The sequence below is a fragment of the Zalophus californianus genome, chromosome 6, assembly GCF_009762305.2.
Source record: "Zalophus californianus isolate mZalCal1 chromosome 6, mZalCal1.pri.v2, whole genome shotgun sequence".
Classification (NCBI taxonomy): domain Eukaryota; kingdom Metazoa; phylum Chordata; class Mammalia; order Carnivora; family Otariidae; genus Zalophus; species Zalophus californianus.
Window position 1 is genome coordinate 83,443,139 of NC_045600.1, and position 18,664 is coordinate 83,461,802.

The 18,664-nt window shown below is 45.6% G+C and overlaps 1 protein-coding gene across 1 annotated transcript in view; it reads left to right on the top strand.

Annotated features, from left to right (window-relative positions):
• Nucleotides 1-17,581: 17,581 nt before the first annotated feature.
• RTF1 (RTF1 homolog, Paf1/RNA polymerase II complex component) overlaps nucleotides 17,582-18,664 on the top strand; it is a 51,911-nt gene continuing 50,828 nt past the window's right edge. The window contains exon 1 of the mRNA XM_027571836.2: nucleotides 17,582-17,779. Coding sequence (XP_027427637.1) covers nucleotides 17,582-17,779 — 198 coding nt within the window. The remainder of the gene's footprint in view (nucleotides 17,780-18,664) is intronic.

Sequence of the window (18,664 nt, forward strand, 5' to 3'; positions counted from 1 at the left end):
TCGAGTCCTGCATCAGGCTCCCTGCTCTGCGGAGAGCCTGCTTCTCCCTCTCCCACTCCCCCTGCTTGTGTTCCCTCTCTCGCTGTGTCTCTCTCTGTCAAATAAATAAATAAAATCTTTAAAATATATTTTTTTCTACAGTAATCTGCACAATTTTAGACACAGAGTGGGTACTGCCTCAAGAGGCTAAACAAAAGACAAATTTCATGAAAACCTTCAGGAAGGGCTGTGATGACACAGGTCAGCAAAACATATTTCAATATTATTCGAAATATCATTCAATAGTTGCATTCCCTCAATGGAGTCCAATCAAGTTTGAGGATGATGAGGGTATGATCCAGGCAAAGGAACTGAAGTATCTCAGAAAGGAGTATTACCTCATGGGAGTTTGGGATCATGGTGGTGTCACTACAGATCCATGGTTCGCTCTCTGCTTTGCTAATCCAGGAACTTAATTTTATCTGTTTACTCAGAGGATTACTTCATACCAAGCAGCTTCACATGAGGAGAAATAACAAGCCAGAATGTCCACTTATTCATCTACAACAAAGAATGGGCCTGATTTGAGAGCCAAGGCCATCGACCCAGGACCGTCCTGAGAAGGGTCAAATAATTAGAAAGAACTGAGAGTGTTCAAGCAGATTTTCCATGAAACAAAATAAATTTTCTATTCTTCTTTTGGGGTTATTCTTATCTGCAGCATGAAGACCAAACATTTTCTGGTGCTACTTTAATACATTTCTGAAGACAGACATGTTCTTTGTCTTTTCTTCTTTAAAGATTTTATTTATTTACTTGAGAGAAAGTGAGAGAGCACGAGCTGGGGGAGGAGCAGAGGGAGAGGAAGAAGCCGACTCCTGCCTTGGAGCTCAATTCCAGGACCCAGGGATCGGGACCTGAGCCCAAGGCAGATGCCTAACTGACTGAGCTACCCAGGCGCCCTAGGCATGTTCTTTTTCTGTGGTTTTTTTCTTAGTTGACTCCCGTGTAGGTAACCCCAATCCATACCCCACCAATATGTGAGCACGACAGTCGCCTCACACTGAGGCGATTTTACTCACTCTCCTTTACAATCACAGTCACAAGCCAGGAGGCTCTGACTTGGATTTGGGAAAGACCTGCTGCATCTAGCGTACCATCACAAATCTCCTCAACCTGAACTGCTTCTGGCTAAACCTCACTTGCCAGGGTATAAGAATTGGACAGACTTAATAGCTCCAGTTTCTGATTGGCATTCCCAGGCCTGATCCTAGTATTCAGGAATTGAGCCCTGAGGGGAAAACTGCTCATTTTTTCCGGATATTTGTTCTTTCTTCATTTTATTGCAATAGAATATTTACCTGGACAGATGAATAAAGTTTACATTTCCCGCCTATTTTTGCAGTTACCAGTGGAAGTGGAACTGTCTTGTGATAGCTGCAAGGAGTTTTCCTTAAAAGACAGCTGGCATGTGTCTTCTCCCTCCTTTCCCTTTGCTTTCATATTAATGCGTAGAACTTGGAAATGACAGAACTGCATCTTGGACCATGAGGATGAGGGCAGCCTCTCACAGAAGGAGTAGAAAGCAGGAAGGAGCCTGGGAGCTCGAGGACTATGTGAATGAGAGCCACCAAAACAGCCCTGGATTGCCTACATCTGGACTTTAACATGAAAAATAAACTTTTCCTCTATTTAAGCAACTGCTAATTAAGGTTTATCACCCACAGGCGACTCTAGTCCTAAATAATATATTCCAGTTTGGGCAGTAAATATACAGCTTAACCCACTTTGGGTCAAGTTTCTCTTTTAATAAAAATAGCACATCCAAGTGGACCAATGAGAAATGTAGGCAAATAAGCAGAGAGCTCCTAAATCCATAGAACTTTCTATGATGATGGAAATGGTTTTTTTTATTTTTTTTAAAGACAGGGTTTTGTTGTGTTTTTTTTTTAAGATTTTATTTATCTGACAGAGAGAGACACAGCGAGAGAGGAAACACAAGCAGGGTGAGTGGGAGAGGGAGAAGCAGGCTTCCCACAGAGCAGGGAGCCCATGCGGGGCTCGATCCCAGGACCCTCGAATCGTGACCCGAGCCAAAGGCAGACGCCCAATGACTGAGCCACCCAGGCACCCCTGGAAATGGTTTTTTTAAAGATTTTTGTTATTTATTGGACAGAGAGAGAGTGAGAGAGAGAGAGCATGCACAAGCAGGGGAAGGGTAGAGGGAGAGGGAGAAGCAGACTCCAGCTGAGTAAGGAGCCCCATGTGGGGCTAGATCCTGGGACTCCGGAATCATGACCTGAGCTGAAGGCAGATGCTTAACTGAATGAGCCACCCAGGTGCCCCTAAAGATTTTTTTTTTAAGTGATCTCTACACCCAACGTGGGGCTCCAACTCACAACCCTGAGATCAAGAGTTGCATGCTCTACCGACTGAGCCAGCCAGGCGCCCCTGAAATGTTCTGTATCAGTGCTGTCTGATATGGTCACCACTAGTCATATGTAGCTATGAACACTTGAAACGTGACTAGTATAAATGAGGCATTGAATTTTCAATTTTTAAGATTTTAATTTTATTTTTTAAAAATTGTTTAAAGATTATTTATTTGACAGAGAGAGACACAGCAAGAGAGGGCAGGGGGAGTGGGAGAGGGAGAAGCAGGTTCCCCGCTGAGCAGGGAGCCTGATACAGGACTCAATCCCAGGACCCTGGGATCATGACCTGAGCCAAAGGCAGATGCTTAATGACTGAGCCACCCAGGCGCCCCAAGGTATGTTCTTTATTTGAGTGAAATCTATTGCTTTTGCTCTTTCTTCAACGAGTCTTCTAATGATTCATGTACTGGAGTTAGTCCATATTGAGAGTAAACACTGTCTTTTTAAAGATTTTATTTATCTGAGAGAGAGAGCATGCTCACAAGTGCACACAAGCGGGGTGGGGGGGTAGGGCAGAGGGAGAAGCAAACTCCCAGCTGAGCAGGGAGCCCGATGCGGGACTCGATCCCAGGATCCTGGGATCATGACCTGAGCTAAAGGCAGATGCTTAACTGACTAAGCCACCCAGGCTCCCCAAGAGAACATGGTGTCTAGATTGAATGAATAAACATACTATACTCTAAATTTCCTCTTGAGTTGGCTTCCCAGAGAACCCGACCTGTGCAAGTTTTCCCTTAGTAAAATAAGGATAATGATTCTATCTGCCTCTTTGGGTTGTAGTAAGGTTTAGATTAGTTAACATATGTTTAAAAAGTGCTTAGAGTACTTCCGGGCAAAGAGTAAGCACTAAATGCAAGCTATAATTGTTTAGGGAGGGGCTGAAGGAAGATGGTTAGAGATAGGAGATTTTTATTTTTTTATTTTTTATTTTTTTTCATTCATTTATTTGAGAGAGAGAATGAGAGAGAGAGAGAGCACATGAGAGAAGGGAGAGTCAGAGGGAGAAGCAGACTCCCCACCGAGCAGGGAGCCTGATGCGGGACTCAATCCCGGAACTCCAGGATCATGACCCGAGCCAAAGGCAGTCACCTAACCAAGTGAGCCACCCAGGTGCCCAAGATTTTTATTTTTTAATTTGTACACTTTGGTGCTATTTGAGCTTTTTACACTGAGTATGAATTTTTTATCATAATGATATTTTTAAAGATTTTATTTATTTGTCAAAGAGAGAACACGGGAGAACAAGCAAGGGGAGCGGCAGGCAGAGGGAGAAGCAGGCTTCCTGCAGAGCAGGGAGCCCAATGCAGGGCTCAATCGCAGGACCCTGGGATCATGACCTGAGCCAAAGGCACTCACTGGGTGAGTGAGTGATGGGCTTAGTGGACTGAGCCACCCAGGCGTCCCTAATTTAATTTTAAATAGCCACATGTGGCTAGTGGCTACCATATTGGACAGAATAGTCCTAGATAATGGAGACAGAACTATGAATTACTCTGGAATCAGTCAGCATGTGAAAGCCAGAGATTAATAAACATGATATGGGAAGTAGGATTAGTATAAATTTTGCCATAGATTGAACCTTCCAAGGATCATTATATTTAAAAGGCTAAAAGTGGTTATACATTAATGTTGGTCATAGTCTCTGTGAGAACAGTTTAAGCAGCTTGCATAGAATCTTGATTTTAGAGGAGTAAGGAGCAAATAGGAGAAATAAAAGAAATGCAAATGTATTTATTTATTTATTTATTTTTAATTTATTTATTTGAGAGAGAGCAAGCCAGAAAGCACGAGCAGGGTAAGAGACAGAGGGAGAAGCAGACTCCCCGCTGAGCAGGGAGTCTGGTGCAGGACTCGATCCCGGGACTCTGGGATCATGGCCTGAGCCGAAGGCAGATGCTTAACCGACTAAGCCAACCAAGCACCCCAAGAAATACTAATTTAGACAGAAAATCAAATTTTTTATTACAAGAGAGATGATAATATCAGTTATGTACAATGTACCAGGCATTTTTCTAAGTGTTGTTATTTCTTCTTTGAATTAAACATTAACATGTTTAATATTAACATTTAATATTAACATTAAACATTAACATGTTTAATATTCAAAACAAGCCCATGAAGCAGCTACCATTATCATTGTACAGATGTGGAAACTGAGGCCCAGAAAAGCTCCAGAAATAGAACTGAAAATGGAAGGGGAGAACTAACAAGTCAGAAAATCATAAAATTATATTGTTCAAATGGAGATCAGTAATCAGGTTTCACCAAAGTTTGTATGCTTTTTTTATTGTGATAAAATCTACATAACATAAAATTGACCATTTTAACCATTTTTTAAGTATATAGTTCAATGGCACTAAGTCCATTCGCATTGTTGTGCCATCCATCTCCAGAATATTTTCATCTTCCCAAACTGAAACTTGGTACCCATTAAACATTAACTCTCCATTCCCCACTCTCCCTCATCCCTGGCAACCACCATTCTACTTTCTCTGTATATTAATTTGACTACTCTAGGTACTTCATATAAGTAGAATCATACAATATTTGCTCTTTTGTATCTCACTTATTTCACTTGGTATAATATATTCAAGGCTCAACCCTGAATATATTAGCATGTATCAGAATTCCCTTCCTTTTCCTGGGCGCCTAGGTGACTCAGTCAGTTAAGCGTCTGCCTTCAGCTCAGATTATGATCTCAGGGTCCTGGGATTGAGCCCCATGTTGGGCTCCCCACTCAGTGCGGAGTCTGCTTGTCCTCCCTCTGCCCCTCCCCCTGCTCATGTATTCTCTCACTCTCAAATAGATAAATAAAATCTTTAAAAAAAGAATTTAAAAAATAATTCCCTGCCTTTTCAAGGCTGAATAATACTCCATTGTATGTATTTACCACATTTTGTTTTATCTATTCATTACTTTTTTTTTTTTTAAAGATTTTATTTATTTATTTGAGAGAGACAGAATGAAAGATAGCACGAGAGGGAAGAGGGTCAGAGGGAGAAGCAGACTCCCTGCTGAGCAGGGAGCCCGATGCGGGACTCGATCCCGGGACTCCGGGATCATGACCTGAGCCGAAGGCAGTCGCTTAACCAACTGAGCCACCCAGGCGCCCTCTATTCATTACTTTTTAAAGATTTCTTTCTTTCTTTCTTTTAGGGGGGAGGGGCAGACGAAGAGGGCTAGAGAATCTCAAGCAAACTCCATACTGAGCGCAGAGCCTGACACAGGGCTTGATGACACCCCTGAGATCACTACCTGAGCCAAAACCAAGAGTCAGACACTTAACCTACTGCACCACCCAGGTGCCCCATCTATTCATTATTGATGGCAACTTGGCTTGTTTCCACCTTTTGCCCATTGTGAACAATGCTACTATGAACGGAGTGTACAAATATCTGTTCAAGTCTCTGCTTTCACTTCTTTTGGGTATTAAACCCAAATGGTAAATCTATGTTTAATATTTGAGGAATCAGGGGTGCCTGGCTGGCTCAATAGGTAGAGCATGCGAGTCTGGATCTCAGGGTTATGAGTTCAAGCCACATGTTGGGTGTGGACACTACTTTAAAAAAAAAATTGAGGAATTGGGGCGCCTGAGTGGCTCAGTCGTTAAGCATCTGCCTTCAGCTCAGGGCATGATCCCAGGGTCCTAGGATCGAGCCCCACATCAGGCTCTCTGCTCAGCCGGAAGCCTGCTTCTCCCTCTCCCGCTCCCCCTGCTTGTGTTCCCTCTCTTGCTGTGTTTCCCTCTGTCAAATAAATAAATAAAATCTTTAATAAAAAAAATTGAGGAATCACCTTACTGTCTTCTATAGTGACTGCACCATCTCATATTCCCACCAGCAATGCACAACCATTTTATTTTCTCTACCTCTTCAACACACTTGTTATTTTCTGTTTGTTTTTTTATAAGAGCCATCCTAAAGTGTGTGAAGTGGTATCTCACAGTGGTCTGATTTGCATTTCCCTATTCATTAACTGTTTGTTTAAGTATAGGCAACCCCATGTGTATTCGTTAGCAGTGGAGAAGGGAAGGCCAAAGGGAGGGAAAGTGATCAACTCAAGAAGGAAGTGTATCAGGCAACAGAGAGGGTGGGGCATTATGGGAGGGAAATAAAGACAAAGGGTTGAGGGAAATGATTATTTAGGTAAACCCAGCCAGGTCTATGCCATCTTCTTTCTTAGCCTCCCAGGAGCTCCTAGGTAGTGGGCTTCACCAGAGCTTAACTGTAGCTTTGTTCATAACAAAACTGAGACCCATACAAATTAGAAATGGAGACAAGAGAGGACAGTTTATCTATTTGTAGACACAGGGCAGCCAAACACCCGGAAATAATATGACAAAAGAAACAAAGGGAAGCAGATCAAGAACTGGCCACTACAAGGAGAGGCTCCCTTACTCAAAGTGAAATGAACCTTAAAATCACCATTTGGAAACCTGGAACCAGAGGACAGTGAAGCTTCTGTGCATCAGGACATGAATGAGTAAAGCTCTGCAGTCACATATGTTGCAGGGAGGAAAGAGGCAGAGGTGTTGTCCAGCCCTGGCCAACCTTAGTAGGTAGCAGGACCTTGATCGAGTTTCCAATTAACATTAAGTGAGGGGCGACTCGGTGGCTCAGTTGGTTAAGCGTCTGCCTTCGGCTCAGGTCATGATCCCGGGGTCCTGGGATCGGGCCCCGCATCAGGCTTCCTGCTCCTCGGGGAGCCTCCCTCTCCCTCTGCTTCTGCCGCTCCCCCTGCTTGTGCTCTCTCTCTCTCTGACAAATGAATAAATAAAATCTTTAAAAAAAACAGTAACATTTAGTGAGATAATATATATAAAGTGCTTAGCATAATCCTTGGGATTTTCAAAAAAAAGAGATATTTTTAAAAAGCTAGATATTATTGTTGAACTCTGTCTGGGACAGTGCTCAACAAGTACATAGTCTGGTGCAGGGCATGGCACCAAACAAGTAACAGCAGCACAGTTCAAGAGGCAGGTGCCACGTACAGGGGTGGCCCGAAGAAGGATGTCATGAACACTTGTGGGCCAGACACTGAACTGAACATTTTCCCTTTTAATTCTCACAATGATCCTGTGAAGTAGGTACTAATATCATACCTATTTCACAGGTGAGTAAACTGAGTCTTGGAGATGTTAAGTCACTTGCTAGTCGCAGGCCTGTCACAGCTGGTGAAGTGGTCGAGCTGGGATTCAAACCACATCTGCCGGCTCTCTACAGGGTACATGCTCATTATCCACACTCCTCTGTATCGTATCTGCTTATTTGCTCACATTGGGGAGCAGTTCCTAGAGAAAGGACATGAGTACTGAAGGATAAGGCGTGTAACACACAGATGAGAGGAGGAAAATCAATCCAGGGAAGGAAGCACACAGGCCCAAAGGCACGGAATTATGCAACAGACATTACATCTAGAAAAATGTAAGAGTTCTGCTTGACAGAATGGTGACAATTCCTATTGACCAAATTCACACACAGAGTCAAGCCTGGATCCAGATATTTACTATATCATGTCTCTCATGCCTTACCACGATCTTGTAAGATAGATACTTTTTCCCTCTTTTACTTCTGAGGAGAGTGAAGCTCAGAGAGGTTAGGTGACCTAACTACATTTACAGAAGCAGGGGAGTGACCTGAATGCCGGGCTGCTAACTCTATGCACTTCTTATGATGGCAGGGTGTGGGGAGGACAGAGAGAGAAGGAAGCGGTTGAGCAGTTTCTCAAAGAGCTTTTTTTACTGGGACCCACAGTAAGAAATGAAATGTGTTATGACCAAGTCATATAACTATTAATATATCATTATATATTAATATAAGGTAGAATTTTCTAGTGTTCATCAAGATCCAGTTTTTCTATCCCTCCAGGCACACTGGAGGATTACACTTCTCTGCCTCCTTATGATTAGGCAATCATATGACTAGTTAGACCCTTACTCTATACCATATATGAATCAAAGACCTAAATGTGGGGCGCCTGGGTGGCTCAGCCCGTAAAGTGTCCGACTCTTGGTTTGGGCTGGTTCAGATCATGATCTCAGGGTTGTGAGATGGAGCCCTGCATTGGGCTCTGTGCTCAGTGTGGATTCTGCTTCAGATTCTCTCTCTCCCTCTGCCTCTGCTCCTCCCCCTGCTTGTGTGCACTCTCTCTCTCAAAATAAATAAAATCTTAAAAGAAGAGATATAAGGTTATCCTTATGGAAACATCCCATTCACCCCCTGGCATTCTGACATGCTTTCTTGAGGGGTGTGTGTGTGTGTGTGTGTGTGTGTGTGTGTGTGTGTGTTGAATATGGGAGACAATTCAGGGTATGTACATATCAAATATAGACAGCATCTGTTATATGTGCTGAGGTAGGAACAAAAGGCTATGAATCATGCAGCTATACTGAGAGAGGCCAGAGATAGGGCTGACTTCGTAACATCTGAAAATCAGTTCACACTTAGCAGAGGGAACACTTAAATGCAAGGAAGCCCAGGTCTCATTGGACATGCACAACTTAATCATGCACACAAGCTGATGGTGGTAGACATTACCTTGTAGTCTCACACAGCATTTTCTCAGACCCCTGTGTGCCCCTAGGCCTGGCTGTCAAGCCAGTCTAACACTGCTGGGAGAGGTTACGTTATAGGATAATACATGTTGCACGATCCTGTTTTTGGATGTGTTTACCTATGTGTCCCAAAAGGTCTGGAACAGTATATACCAAATTGGTCTTAGGAGTTATTCTTGGGGAATGAGATTGGGAGAGAAGGGATATGAGGATGAGAGCTTCTTTTTTGGAGGGAAATACACTCCTGTATTTGGATTTGTTATTTACAATGGGCATGTGTTAATTTTGTACTTCAAAACATAAATTTAAAAGGGCCTGCGAGTGATTGAAACACGCCTCACATTCTACCCCCAACTCTCCAAATTATACTTTACTCAAGGGAACAGAACCTAGAAACATGTGTGGCACTTACTGGCATCCAAAAAACACCTGCTGAATGAATAAAGAAAGAGCCTAGAGGAGACATTGAAAGAAACTTTGGCCTTAAGCTCTGCCCTCCACACAGTAGGAGTTGAGTTTCTTCCTTTCCTTTTGATTTCATCTTTTCTTTTTTCCCTCCTCCTCTTTTTCCTCTTCCCCATATTCTTCCTCTTCAAACAAACAAACAAACCACAAAGAAACCCCACACAGCAGCAACAACAGCACAGTGTGACAAAGGAGTTTTACCATGCCATCCTCTAGTAGTACTACAGAAACACGCAAGTACATGAAAGGAGTGGGTAGGAAAATACGATTTCATACACACAATGGGGCATTAGGGGATGACTTCAAGTTGAAAAGTAGAGTGATCCAGGCCAAGGCAGAGAAGTAGGAGATAGGGGAGAAAAAGGAAGGAACTGGGTAAGAAAAACATGGTGTTATGACTGGGGGAACACAGGGCTCAGAGTCTCCCCAGGCTGCCACTCTCTTCTCTACTCAAAGTCAGCTTGCTTAGTTCGTCACTGAAAAGTGACCAGACTCTGGGGAGACCAATAGCCAAAGACAGAATGGTTTATAAGACTGACTAACAACCTACCATGAGAAGTATGTTTACCAAGAATACTTGTGTCAGCCAAGCAATGTAGCCTCTTCCCATAAAGGAAAGCCTTCTGAGATTAGGGGGCTGCTTGGAGAACAGGGGCTTCAATGCAGATGGATTTGGGGGCTATGAAGTGACATTTTCTCCAAACTGTGGAAGTCTGGAATGTCACTAGTGGGCTCCCAGGAGAGTGTGACCAGGGTGATGGACAGGATGTGGTAGCTGCTCAGCGCCCCCCCTTCTGCAGCTCTGGAAATGCATTAGAAAACTCTCCCTTGGGCTGCCTGTGTGGCTCAGTCTGTTAAGTGTCTGACTCTTGATTTCAGCTCAGGTCATGATCGTGGGGTCATGAGATCTAGCCCCCATCGGGCCTGTGTCTGGCTCCATACTCATCAAGGAGTCTACTTCTCTCCTTCACCCTCTCCCTTGGCCCCTCCCCCTGCTTATGGGTGCACATGGGTGCACATGTGCGCCCGCGCTCGCCCTCTCTCTCTCTCTCCCTCTCTCGCAAATCAGTCAAACAAGCAAGCAGACAATCCTTAAAAAAAGAAAAGAAAATTCTCCCTTGCCTAGCCCCCCTTCTGGCTACTGTGTTTATAGCTCCCTACCCCATCTTGACCACATTTATGATCTTGCCCCTCCACCTGCTTTACACTAAGTTTCCAGTGTGCTGGTTCCTGATTGCTCTAGGTAAGCAGGCTGTAGTTGCTTGTCTGCCAGACCAGGGAGAGGCACAGAACTGCTGACAGCAGTAAAGAGCACCACCCTAGAGTCAGACATGTTCCATTACTAACTAACTGTGTGGCCTTGGGAACCTCTCTGTGCCTCACTGTCTGGAAGAACACAGAGATGTGACATCCAGTAAGGAGGACTTGCTGGCCCAGCTGATGGCCTCTAGTTTTCAGATACTTCAGCATTCGGCTAAGCTACAGAGAGACCCTGTGCTCAAGGTCACAGCCTTCCCACGTGGCCTACATATAATGAATGATTGAGGCAGGGCGATAAAAGTCTGGCCATTTCAGCCCAGTGTGGGACAACTGACCATCTCTTTTGGCTTCAGATTACCCATGTGATTAGTTGACACTGTTGTCAGGTACACACTGCAGCTCAACTTCTCCCACTTTTCCCTATGGTTGTCAATTCCCGGGGACACTCCCTAGTAAATATCCTGCACACTAAACTCTATCTTAGAGTCCACTTCTTGGAGAACCTAACCTACAACAATTGATGCTAGGAGTGATCCAAGAAAGCAGGCAATAAAAGGATGTTTAGAAGCAAGGTCACTAAACACACAGGTGGAGATGAAGATCTGGTGGTCCAATTGTTAAATATATTATCATTGGTGAATAGGGATAGTATGCTGGCAGAAGGGACCGTACTAGCTGATGGGATGTATCAGATAAAATAGAGGGGCCAGAGTAACTATAAGAATAGTGAAATTGGGTCACTGTGACTGACAGCTGAGTGTGAAAGCCAGAGGGCCCCATTAATGGCATATGAAGAGAGCTTCATCCACCTATAGTGGGAGGGTAGGGAAAGCTGAGGCCCAGGATAATCATCAGAATAGTCTAAGATACAACGATGTTAAACTCCCAAGCAAGGGAAGCTGGCTAAAGACCCTAGTTGGGAAATAATGGGAACATGACATGTGGGATGGAGATATCTGATTGGTGCCCCTGAAGATCTTGAATTCCCAGATTCTCCTAAATCCTGAATGTGCAGAAATGGCCCATCATCCAGTGCTTCCCTCTCATTTGTAGACAATGCAGAAGACTAGACCCTGTAAGACTGCATGTACCCTTCTCAAAGTCTGCTCTTACCTCCCTCCTGGATACTAGGCTGATAACCAGGGTTAGAACACTACATAACCCAGTGAGGGACGTATTGGGCCTCATAAGGGAGGGACTCATTAAGGGACTATCTCCCAAAGGAGCTGCAAGAACTAGCCACACATAAAATGGCAGGAGCTGGGTGAGTAGCAAGGGACTGGATTGTGCAGGTGCTTGATCAAGAGGAACAGATCATAAAATTGGGTAAGGGAGAATTTATTGATTTGGAAGCATTCTCCTGAGATACAGCATTTATCACTCTGCCAAGGACCCAGGAAATGGTGCAAATTTGCTACCAGAATGGCTCTTAGAAGCATGAAAAACTACAATCCACACAAAGGGGAAAAAAATCAGAATTGCTAAGACAGATAGTGTAGGAACAGATTTAAAACTCAGGGAAGCACAATGAAGTAGATGTACTATAGGAAGACTGGAAATCCCACTGAATGATTATGTTCCATGGGAAGATCAAGAGGATACTCCACTTACCAAGGCCATAGGGAATGAGATGGTAAAGAGGAGTACGAGCATCAATGAAATTTCACTACATGCTAAAAATGCAGGCCAGGACTGACAGTAGGAGAGACCATTACAAAACATTTTGGCTCACAACAGTAATGGGCTGATAGAACTTGAAACAAGAGGCCAGATGGCAGCACTTAACTACCAAAAGTCAGGTAGATACAATTATTCTAATAGCAGAAAGGGCGGAGTGACAGCCAGGGAGGCCTGAACCTCGGAGACTTATGGAGATGGTGAACAGAATACAGCATCTCCAAGAGCTAACAGGGCTAATCCTCAATTTTCAATCAGAAGAAATCAAGGTTGGGTGATCAAGGGCCTGAAGGCAGTTGCCCCAATAAAAATGACATCTTTCTCCCACCTTTGGATCTGAGCCAGTTTTCAGACCCTGAACTCATTAAGAAAAGCTCCAGTGTTGTGTGCAACTGATAAATCACTGAATTCTACCTCTGAAACTAATAATATGGTACATGTTTATTAAACTGAATTTAAATAAAAAACTAAAAAATAAAGGGGCGCCTGGGTGGCTCAGTCGTTAGGCATCTGCCTTCAGCTCAGGTCGTGATCCCAGGGTCCTGGGATCAAGCCCCACATTGGGCTCCCTGCTCTGCAGGAAGCCTGCTTCTCCCTCTCCCACTCCCCCTGCTTGTGTTCCCTCTCTCACTGTGTCTCTCTCTGTCAAATAAATAAATAAAAAATCTTTAAAAATAAATAAATAAATAAATAAATAAATAAATAAATGGTCTGGTAATCAAAAGAAGGACCTTGCAACACCGTGGCAAACATAGGGGTGTGTGGGTGGCTCAGTAGGCTAAGTGTCCAGCTCTTTTTTTTTAATTTATTCATTTATTTATTTGAGAGAAAGAGCATTTAAGTGAGAGGCAGAGGGAGAGGCAAACTCCCCGCTGAGCAGGGAGCCCGATGCAGGACTCAATCCCAGAACCCTGAGACCATGTCCCGAGCCAAAGGCGGGTGCCCAACCGACTGAGCCACCCAGGCACCCCCTGCTTGTGTTCCCTCTCTTGCTGTGTCTCTCTCTGTCAAATAAATAAAATTTTTAAAAAAAGATTTTATTTATTTGTCAGAGAGAGAGAGAGAGAGACATATGAGAGAGCATGCATGTGTACAAGCAGGGGAGCGGCAGGCAGAGGGAGAAGCAGGCCCCCCGCTGAGCAAGGAGCCAGAAGCAGGACTAGATCCCAGGGTACCGGGATCATGACCTGAGCCCAAGGCAGATGCTTAACCCACTGAGCCACCCAGGTGCCCCAAGTGTCCAGCTCTTGATCTCAGCTCAGGTCTTGATCTCAGCGTCATGAGTTCATGCCCTGCACTGGGCTCCATGCTGGGCGCGTAGCCTACTTTAAAGAAAAAAAATTCCCTCCTAATCTTAAAAACAAAACAAAACAAAAATATGGCAAACATACACAGTAATGGTTTCTCTAGTCCTTCTCTCAACGTTCACACACATGCATGTATTTCCACTTTCTTTCTACCTTTTTTTTTAAGATTTATTTTTAAGTAATCTCTCCACCCACTGTAGGGCTGGAACTCACAACCCCGGGATCAAGAGTGGAATGCTCCACCAACTGAGCGAGCCAGGTGCCAGAGTAGGAATAATTTTTATAGTAAGAAAAAAATATTCTATTACCCCAAAACTGTTAAACAATCATTATGTGGGACGCTTGGGTGGCTCAGTCAGTTAAGGTCTGCCTTCAGCTCAGGTCATGATCCCGGGGTTCTGGAATCAAGTCCTACATCTGCTCCTTGCTCGGCGGGAAGCCTGCTTCTCCCTCTGCCTGCCACTCTCCCTGCATGTGCTCCCATGCTCTCTCTTTGACAAATAAATAAAATCTTTAAAAATATCATTATGATAAAAAATTCATACTCAGCGTAAAAAGCTCAAACAGCACAAAAGTGTACAAATTAAAAATCTCCTATCGCTAACCATCTTCCTTCAGCCCCTCCCTAAACAATTATAGCTCGCATTTACTGAGTGCTTACTCTTTGCCCGGAAGTACTCTAAGCACTTTTTAAACATATGTTAACTAATCTAAACCTTACTACAACCCAAAGAGGCAGATAGAATCATTATCCTTATTTTACTAAGGGAAAACTTGCACAGGTCGGGTTCTCTGGGAAGCCAACTCAAGAGGAAATTTAGAGTATAGTATGTTTATTCATTCAATCTAGATACCATGTACTCTTGGGGAGCCTGGGTGGCTTAGTCAGTTAAGCGTCTGCCTTTAGCTCAGGTCATGATCCCAGGATCCTGGGATCGAGTCCCGCATCGGGCTCCCTGCTCAGCTGGGAGTTTGCTTCTCCCTCTCCCTCTGCCCCAACACCCCCCCCCACCCTGCTTGTGTGCACTTGTGTTCATCCTCGCTCTCTCTCTCAAATAAAATCTTAAAAAAGACAGTGTTTACTCTCAATATGGACTAACTCCAGTACATGAATCATTAGAAGTCTCGTTGAAGAAAGAGCAAAAGCAATAGATTTCACTCAAATAAAGAACATACCTTGGGGCGCCTGGGTGGCTCAGTCATTAAGCATCTGCCTTCGGCTCAGGTCATGATCTCAAGGTCCTGGGATCAAGCCCCACATCGGGCTCCCTGCTCGGCGGGAAGCCTGCTTCTCCCTCTCCCACTCCCCCTGCTTGTGTTCCCTCTCTTGCTGTGTCTCTCTCCGTCAAATGAATATAGGAAAAAAGAAAGAAAGAACATACCTTGGGCACCTGGGTGGCTCAGGCGATTGAGTGTCTGCCTTCGGCTCAAGTCATGATCCGAGTCCTGGGATTGAGTCCCGCCTGCTTCTCCCTCTGCCAGCCACTCCCCCTGCTTTCTCTCTCTCTCTGCCAAATAAATAAATAAAATCTTAAAAAAAAATACCTTTTTTTGGTTTTATTTATTTAAGTAACCTCTACACCCAACATGGGGCTTGAACTCAAGACCCCCAGATCAAGAGTTGCATGCTCTCCCAACTGAGCCAGCCAGGTGCCCTAGAACCTATCTTTCTTAATTGCAGTCAAGTATACTGACAATATTATGGTCTCTTAACATGGAGCTTGAACTCACAACCCTGAGATCAAGAGTCAGAGGCTTAACCAACTGAGCCACCGAGGTGCCCCTATTATGGTCTTTTTAAAATTTTTTTAGAGAGCAAACGTGAAAGAGGGCAAGGGGGGGAGAAGGTGGGCAGAGGGAGAGGGAGAGAGAATCTTAAGCAGGCTCCACTTTCAGCATGGAGTCCAAAGCAGAGCTCTGTCTCACAACCTTGATATCATGACCTGAGCTGAAATCAACAGTCGACATGTAACCAACTGAGCCACCCAGGCGCCCCTGGTCTTCTTCTATTGACACATTTGAAGAGGTTCCTTACAGAAAGACACCAACCTTCAGGGTAGCTAGAAGTAGGGAATCTAGCCTGGCTATTTTGAGTCATTCTGGCCATGGGAGAGAGGTCTAGGGGTTATATCTTAAGAAAAATCTTTTGGAGTAAAAAGTTTTCTCTAAATCCTGAACTCATTTTCAAGTTAACTAGCAGCAAATTGGACATCTAGGTATGTGTTTAGTTCCAGGGATTCCTTTAAGTCTGTTATTTTCTTTTATTACTATTTTAAGGCATGCACATTTGTGATATTTTAACTTACTGGAGAAAATAAAATTTAGACAGTAAAGAGGAAAAGAAAAAGGGAGCCAGAGAGCAAAAACTCATCAGCTTGCCTATGCCCAGTAATGCCCAGGGAAGACTGGGGTCTAACTCCCAATTTCACTACCAGAACAAAGAATTAATGACTCCCCAAAAGTTTTGAGAACATTTTCAAATTATTATTGCTAATGTTCCCTACCCTATATTCCAAATCCCACAAAGAAATCACTTCTGATATTGCCCTTTATTTTTTAAAAGATTTTATTTATTTATTTGAGAGAGGGAATGAAATAGAGCATGAAAGGGGGGAGGGTCAGAGGGAGAAGCAGACTCCCGGCTGAGCAGGGAGCCCGATGTGGGACTCGATCCCGGAACTCCAGGATCATGACCAGAGCTGAATGCAGTCGCCCAACCAACTAAGCCACCCAGGCGCCCTGCCCTTTATTTTTAAAAGTAATTTTTACACCCATGGGGCTCAAACTCATGACCCCAAAGTCAAGAGTTGTATGCTCAACGGACTGAGCTAGCCAGGTGCCCCTGAGGTTGCCCTTTTAATTAACTGACCTCAACAAGCAAAAAACTGAATTTATTTCCTTCATACACCAGTCTCCCAAACTTCCTTTACACTTGTGTTTCTTATCTTGATGAAGGGCCCATTCACCACCAGCTTCCTAAGCCAGGATCTAAGCATCATTTGTGCTAGGGACCTCACCTTACCCTCTCTCCCAACTAATACTCATGTCCTGGGAATTCTACCTTCCAAATTATCCAGAATCCATCCACTTCTCTCCATTTGCACTGCCTCTTCATTAGTTTGGGGCACCATCATCTCTTGCCATAATGACACCAACAGCCTAAGTGGTCTCCTCACCCTTAGGCTCCCTCCCTTCTAATTCATTTGCCACACCGCACCCAGAATAATCTTTTTAAAACACAAATCTAATAACGTCGTTCTTCAGTTTAAAATCTTTCAATACTGAAGTTCAAACTTCTGAATATAGATTATTAGGCACTGAAGGATGTGGCCGCTGCCTCCCTCCACACACCATATTCTCTGTTCCATAATGAACTTTCAGTTCCCCGAACCCAATTTTTTCAATTATCTACGGGCTTTTGCCCACGCGGTTCTCTGCTTGAAACACCCTTCCTTCTACTCTTCTTTTGGGTAACTCGGATGCATCCTCCAGGTTCCAGGTCAGGTGTCACTTGCACAGCCCCGGTAGGTAGGCTTTATCCCGGACGGGTGCCCTCTGCGTGGTCCAGCCGATCTTGTGTCTTCCAGGCGGGCAAGCCCCTGACGGCGCCCTCGACACTCCATCAGTGTGGGCCAGTTGAAAGACTTAGAGCAGACCCAGATGCTTGCAGCGCCAGTTCACTACAGGTACGTAGCACACCAAGCTTTGGCCCCGCATTGGAGACACACCCAAAACTACCAGGGGCCCGCGCAGGGTACAGGACCGCTGTCCACTGTCCGGAACCCAACCCTGTACGGGGGCCCGCCTCCCACGCTGCGTCGGGGGAGGGGCAGGGCGGGGCACTGGGCGCCGGCGAACGGCGTGCGACGAGCGGGGGGCGGGGCCAGGGGCGGAGCGGAGCGCGCATGCGCGGTCGCCTTTGTGTGGGTCGAGCGGCGGCGGCGGCGGCGGCAGTGGCGGTCCCACTGGCAGGCGGGCAAGAGGGGAGTCCGGGCGGCGTCCGGCGTGGGAGCCGGGGGACCACCATGGTAAAGAAGCGGAAAGGCCGCGTCGTGATCGACTCGGACACGGAGGACAGCGGCAGCGATGAGAACCTGGATCAGGTGAGGGCAGGCCGCGGAGGCGCGGGCCGGCGGAGCGGGAGGGCTGACTCCGGGCCACGGGAGCCTGGAGCCGGCCGGGCCCGGGGCCTCCCGGCCCGCCCCGTGCCCTGACCTCCGCTGCCACCTCTTTCTTGTCCTCCCCGCAGCTCCCGGGGCCCTCGGAGTCCGGACGGGGCCTGGAGACGGAGCCCAGAGGACTTGGCGCCTTGGGCGGGGAGGCGGGGCAGGGACCAGGCTGGTGGGCCTCGGGCTCGGGGGACCAGAGGGGTCCGTGATCTGCCGGGGTCAGATCGGAGCAGCGGGCTGCAGGCCTGGCGATCCGGGCCCAGAGAGATAGGAAGTATCGCCCGCCAACCCGGGAGGCTGGGAGATTTTGGAGGAGGTGCAAGGGTGAGTGTGGGGTGGTGGGGGCGGGGGGCGAGATGGTGCGGGCTCTGGAAGATGAAGTTTTTCAGACTAGAGGTGTGGACCTGGAGGAGAGACACCCTTAAACGTTCCGGGGAACCTATGCGGTGCTTGATGAGGAAGACTTAGCAGTGGTCACAAATCTATTTGGCAGCTAGGGTCGTTTGTGGTTGAGAAGGGTCCCCGTTGAGATGTCAGACCAAAGAAAACTCCTGGGAGAAGGAAAGAGGGCAGAAGTGGATAAATATATAGGACGACTTGGAAGGACTATGACTGAGGCCTCTTGGCTCTTTTCATGCAGCATCCTAGAATTCTTTCTTACTTGAAGATTGTGCAGGAACCATTGAAAGTAACTTTTGGTCTCACTGTCTTGGGGTTGAACTGTTTTTATGCTCTGGAAAATACTGTAGGGAGGAAGCTGTCCTTTACAACAGTGCTCTGGTGATACCAGAAGATTCAAAGACAGTTTCCCTTCGTGTT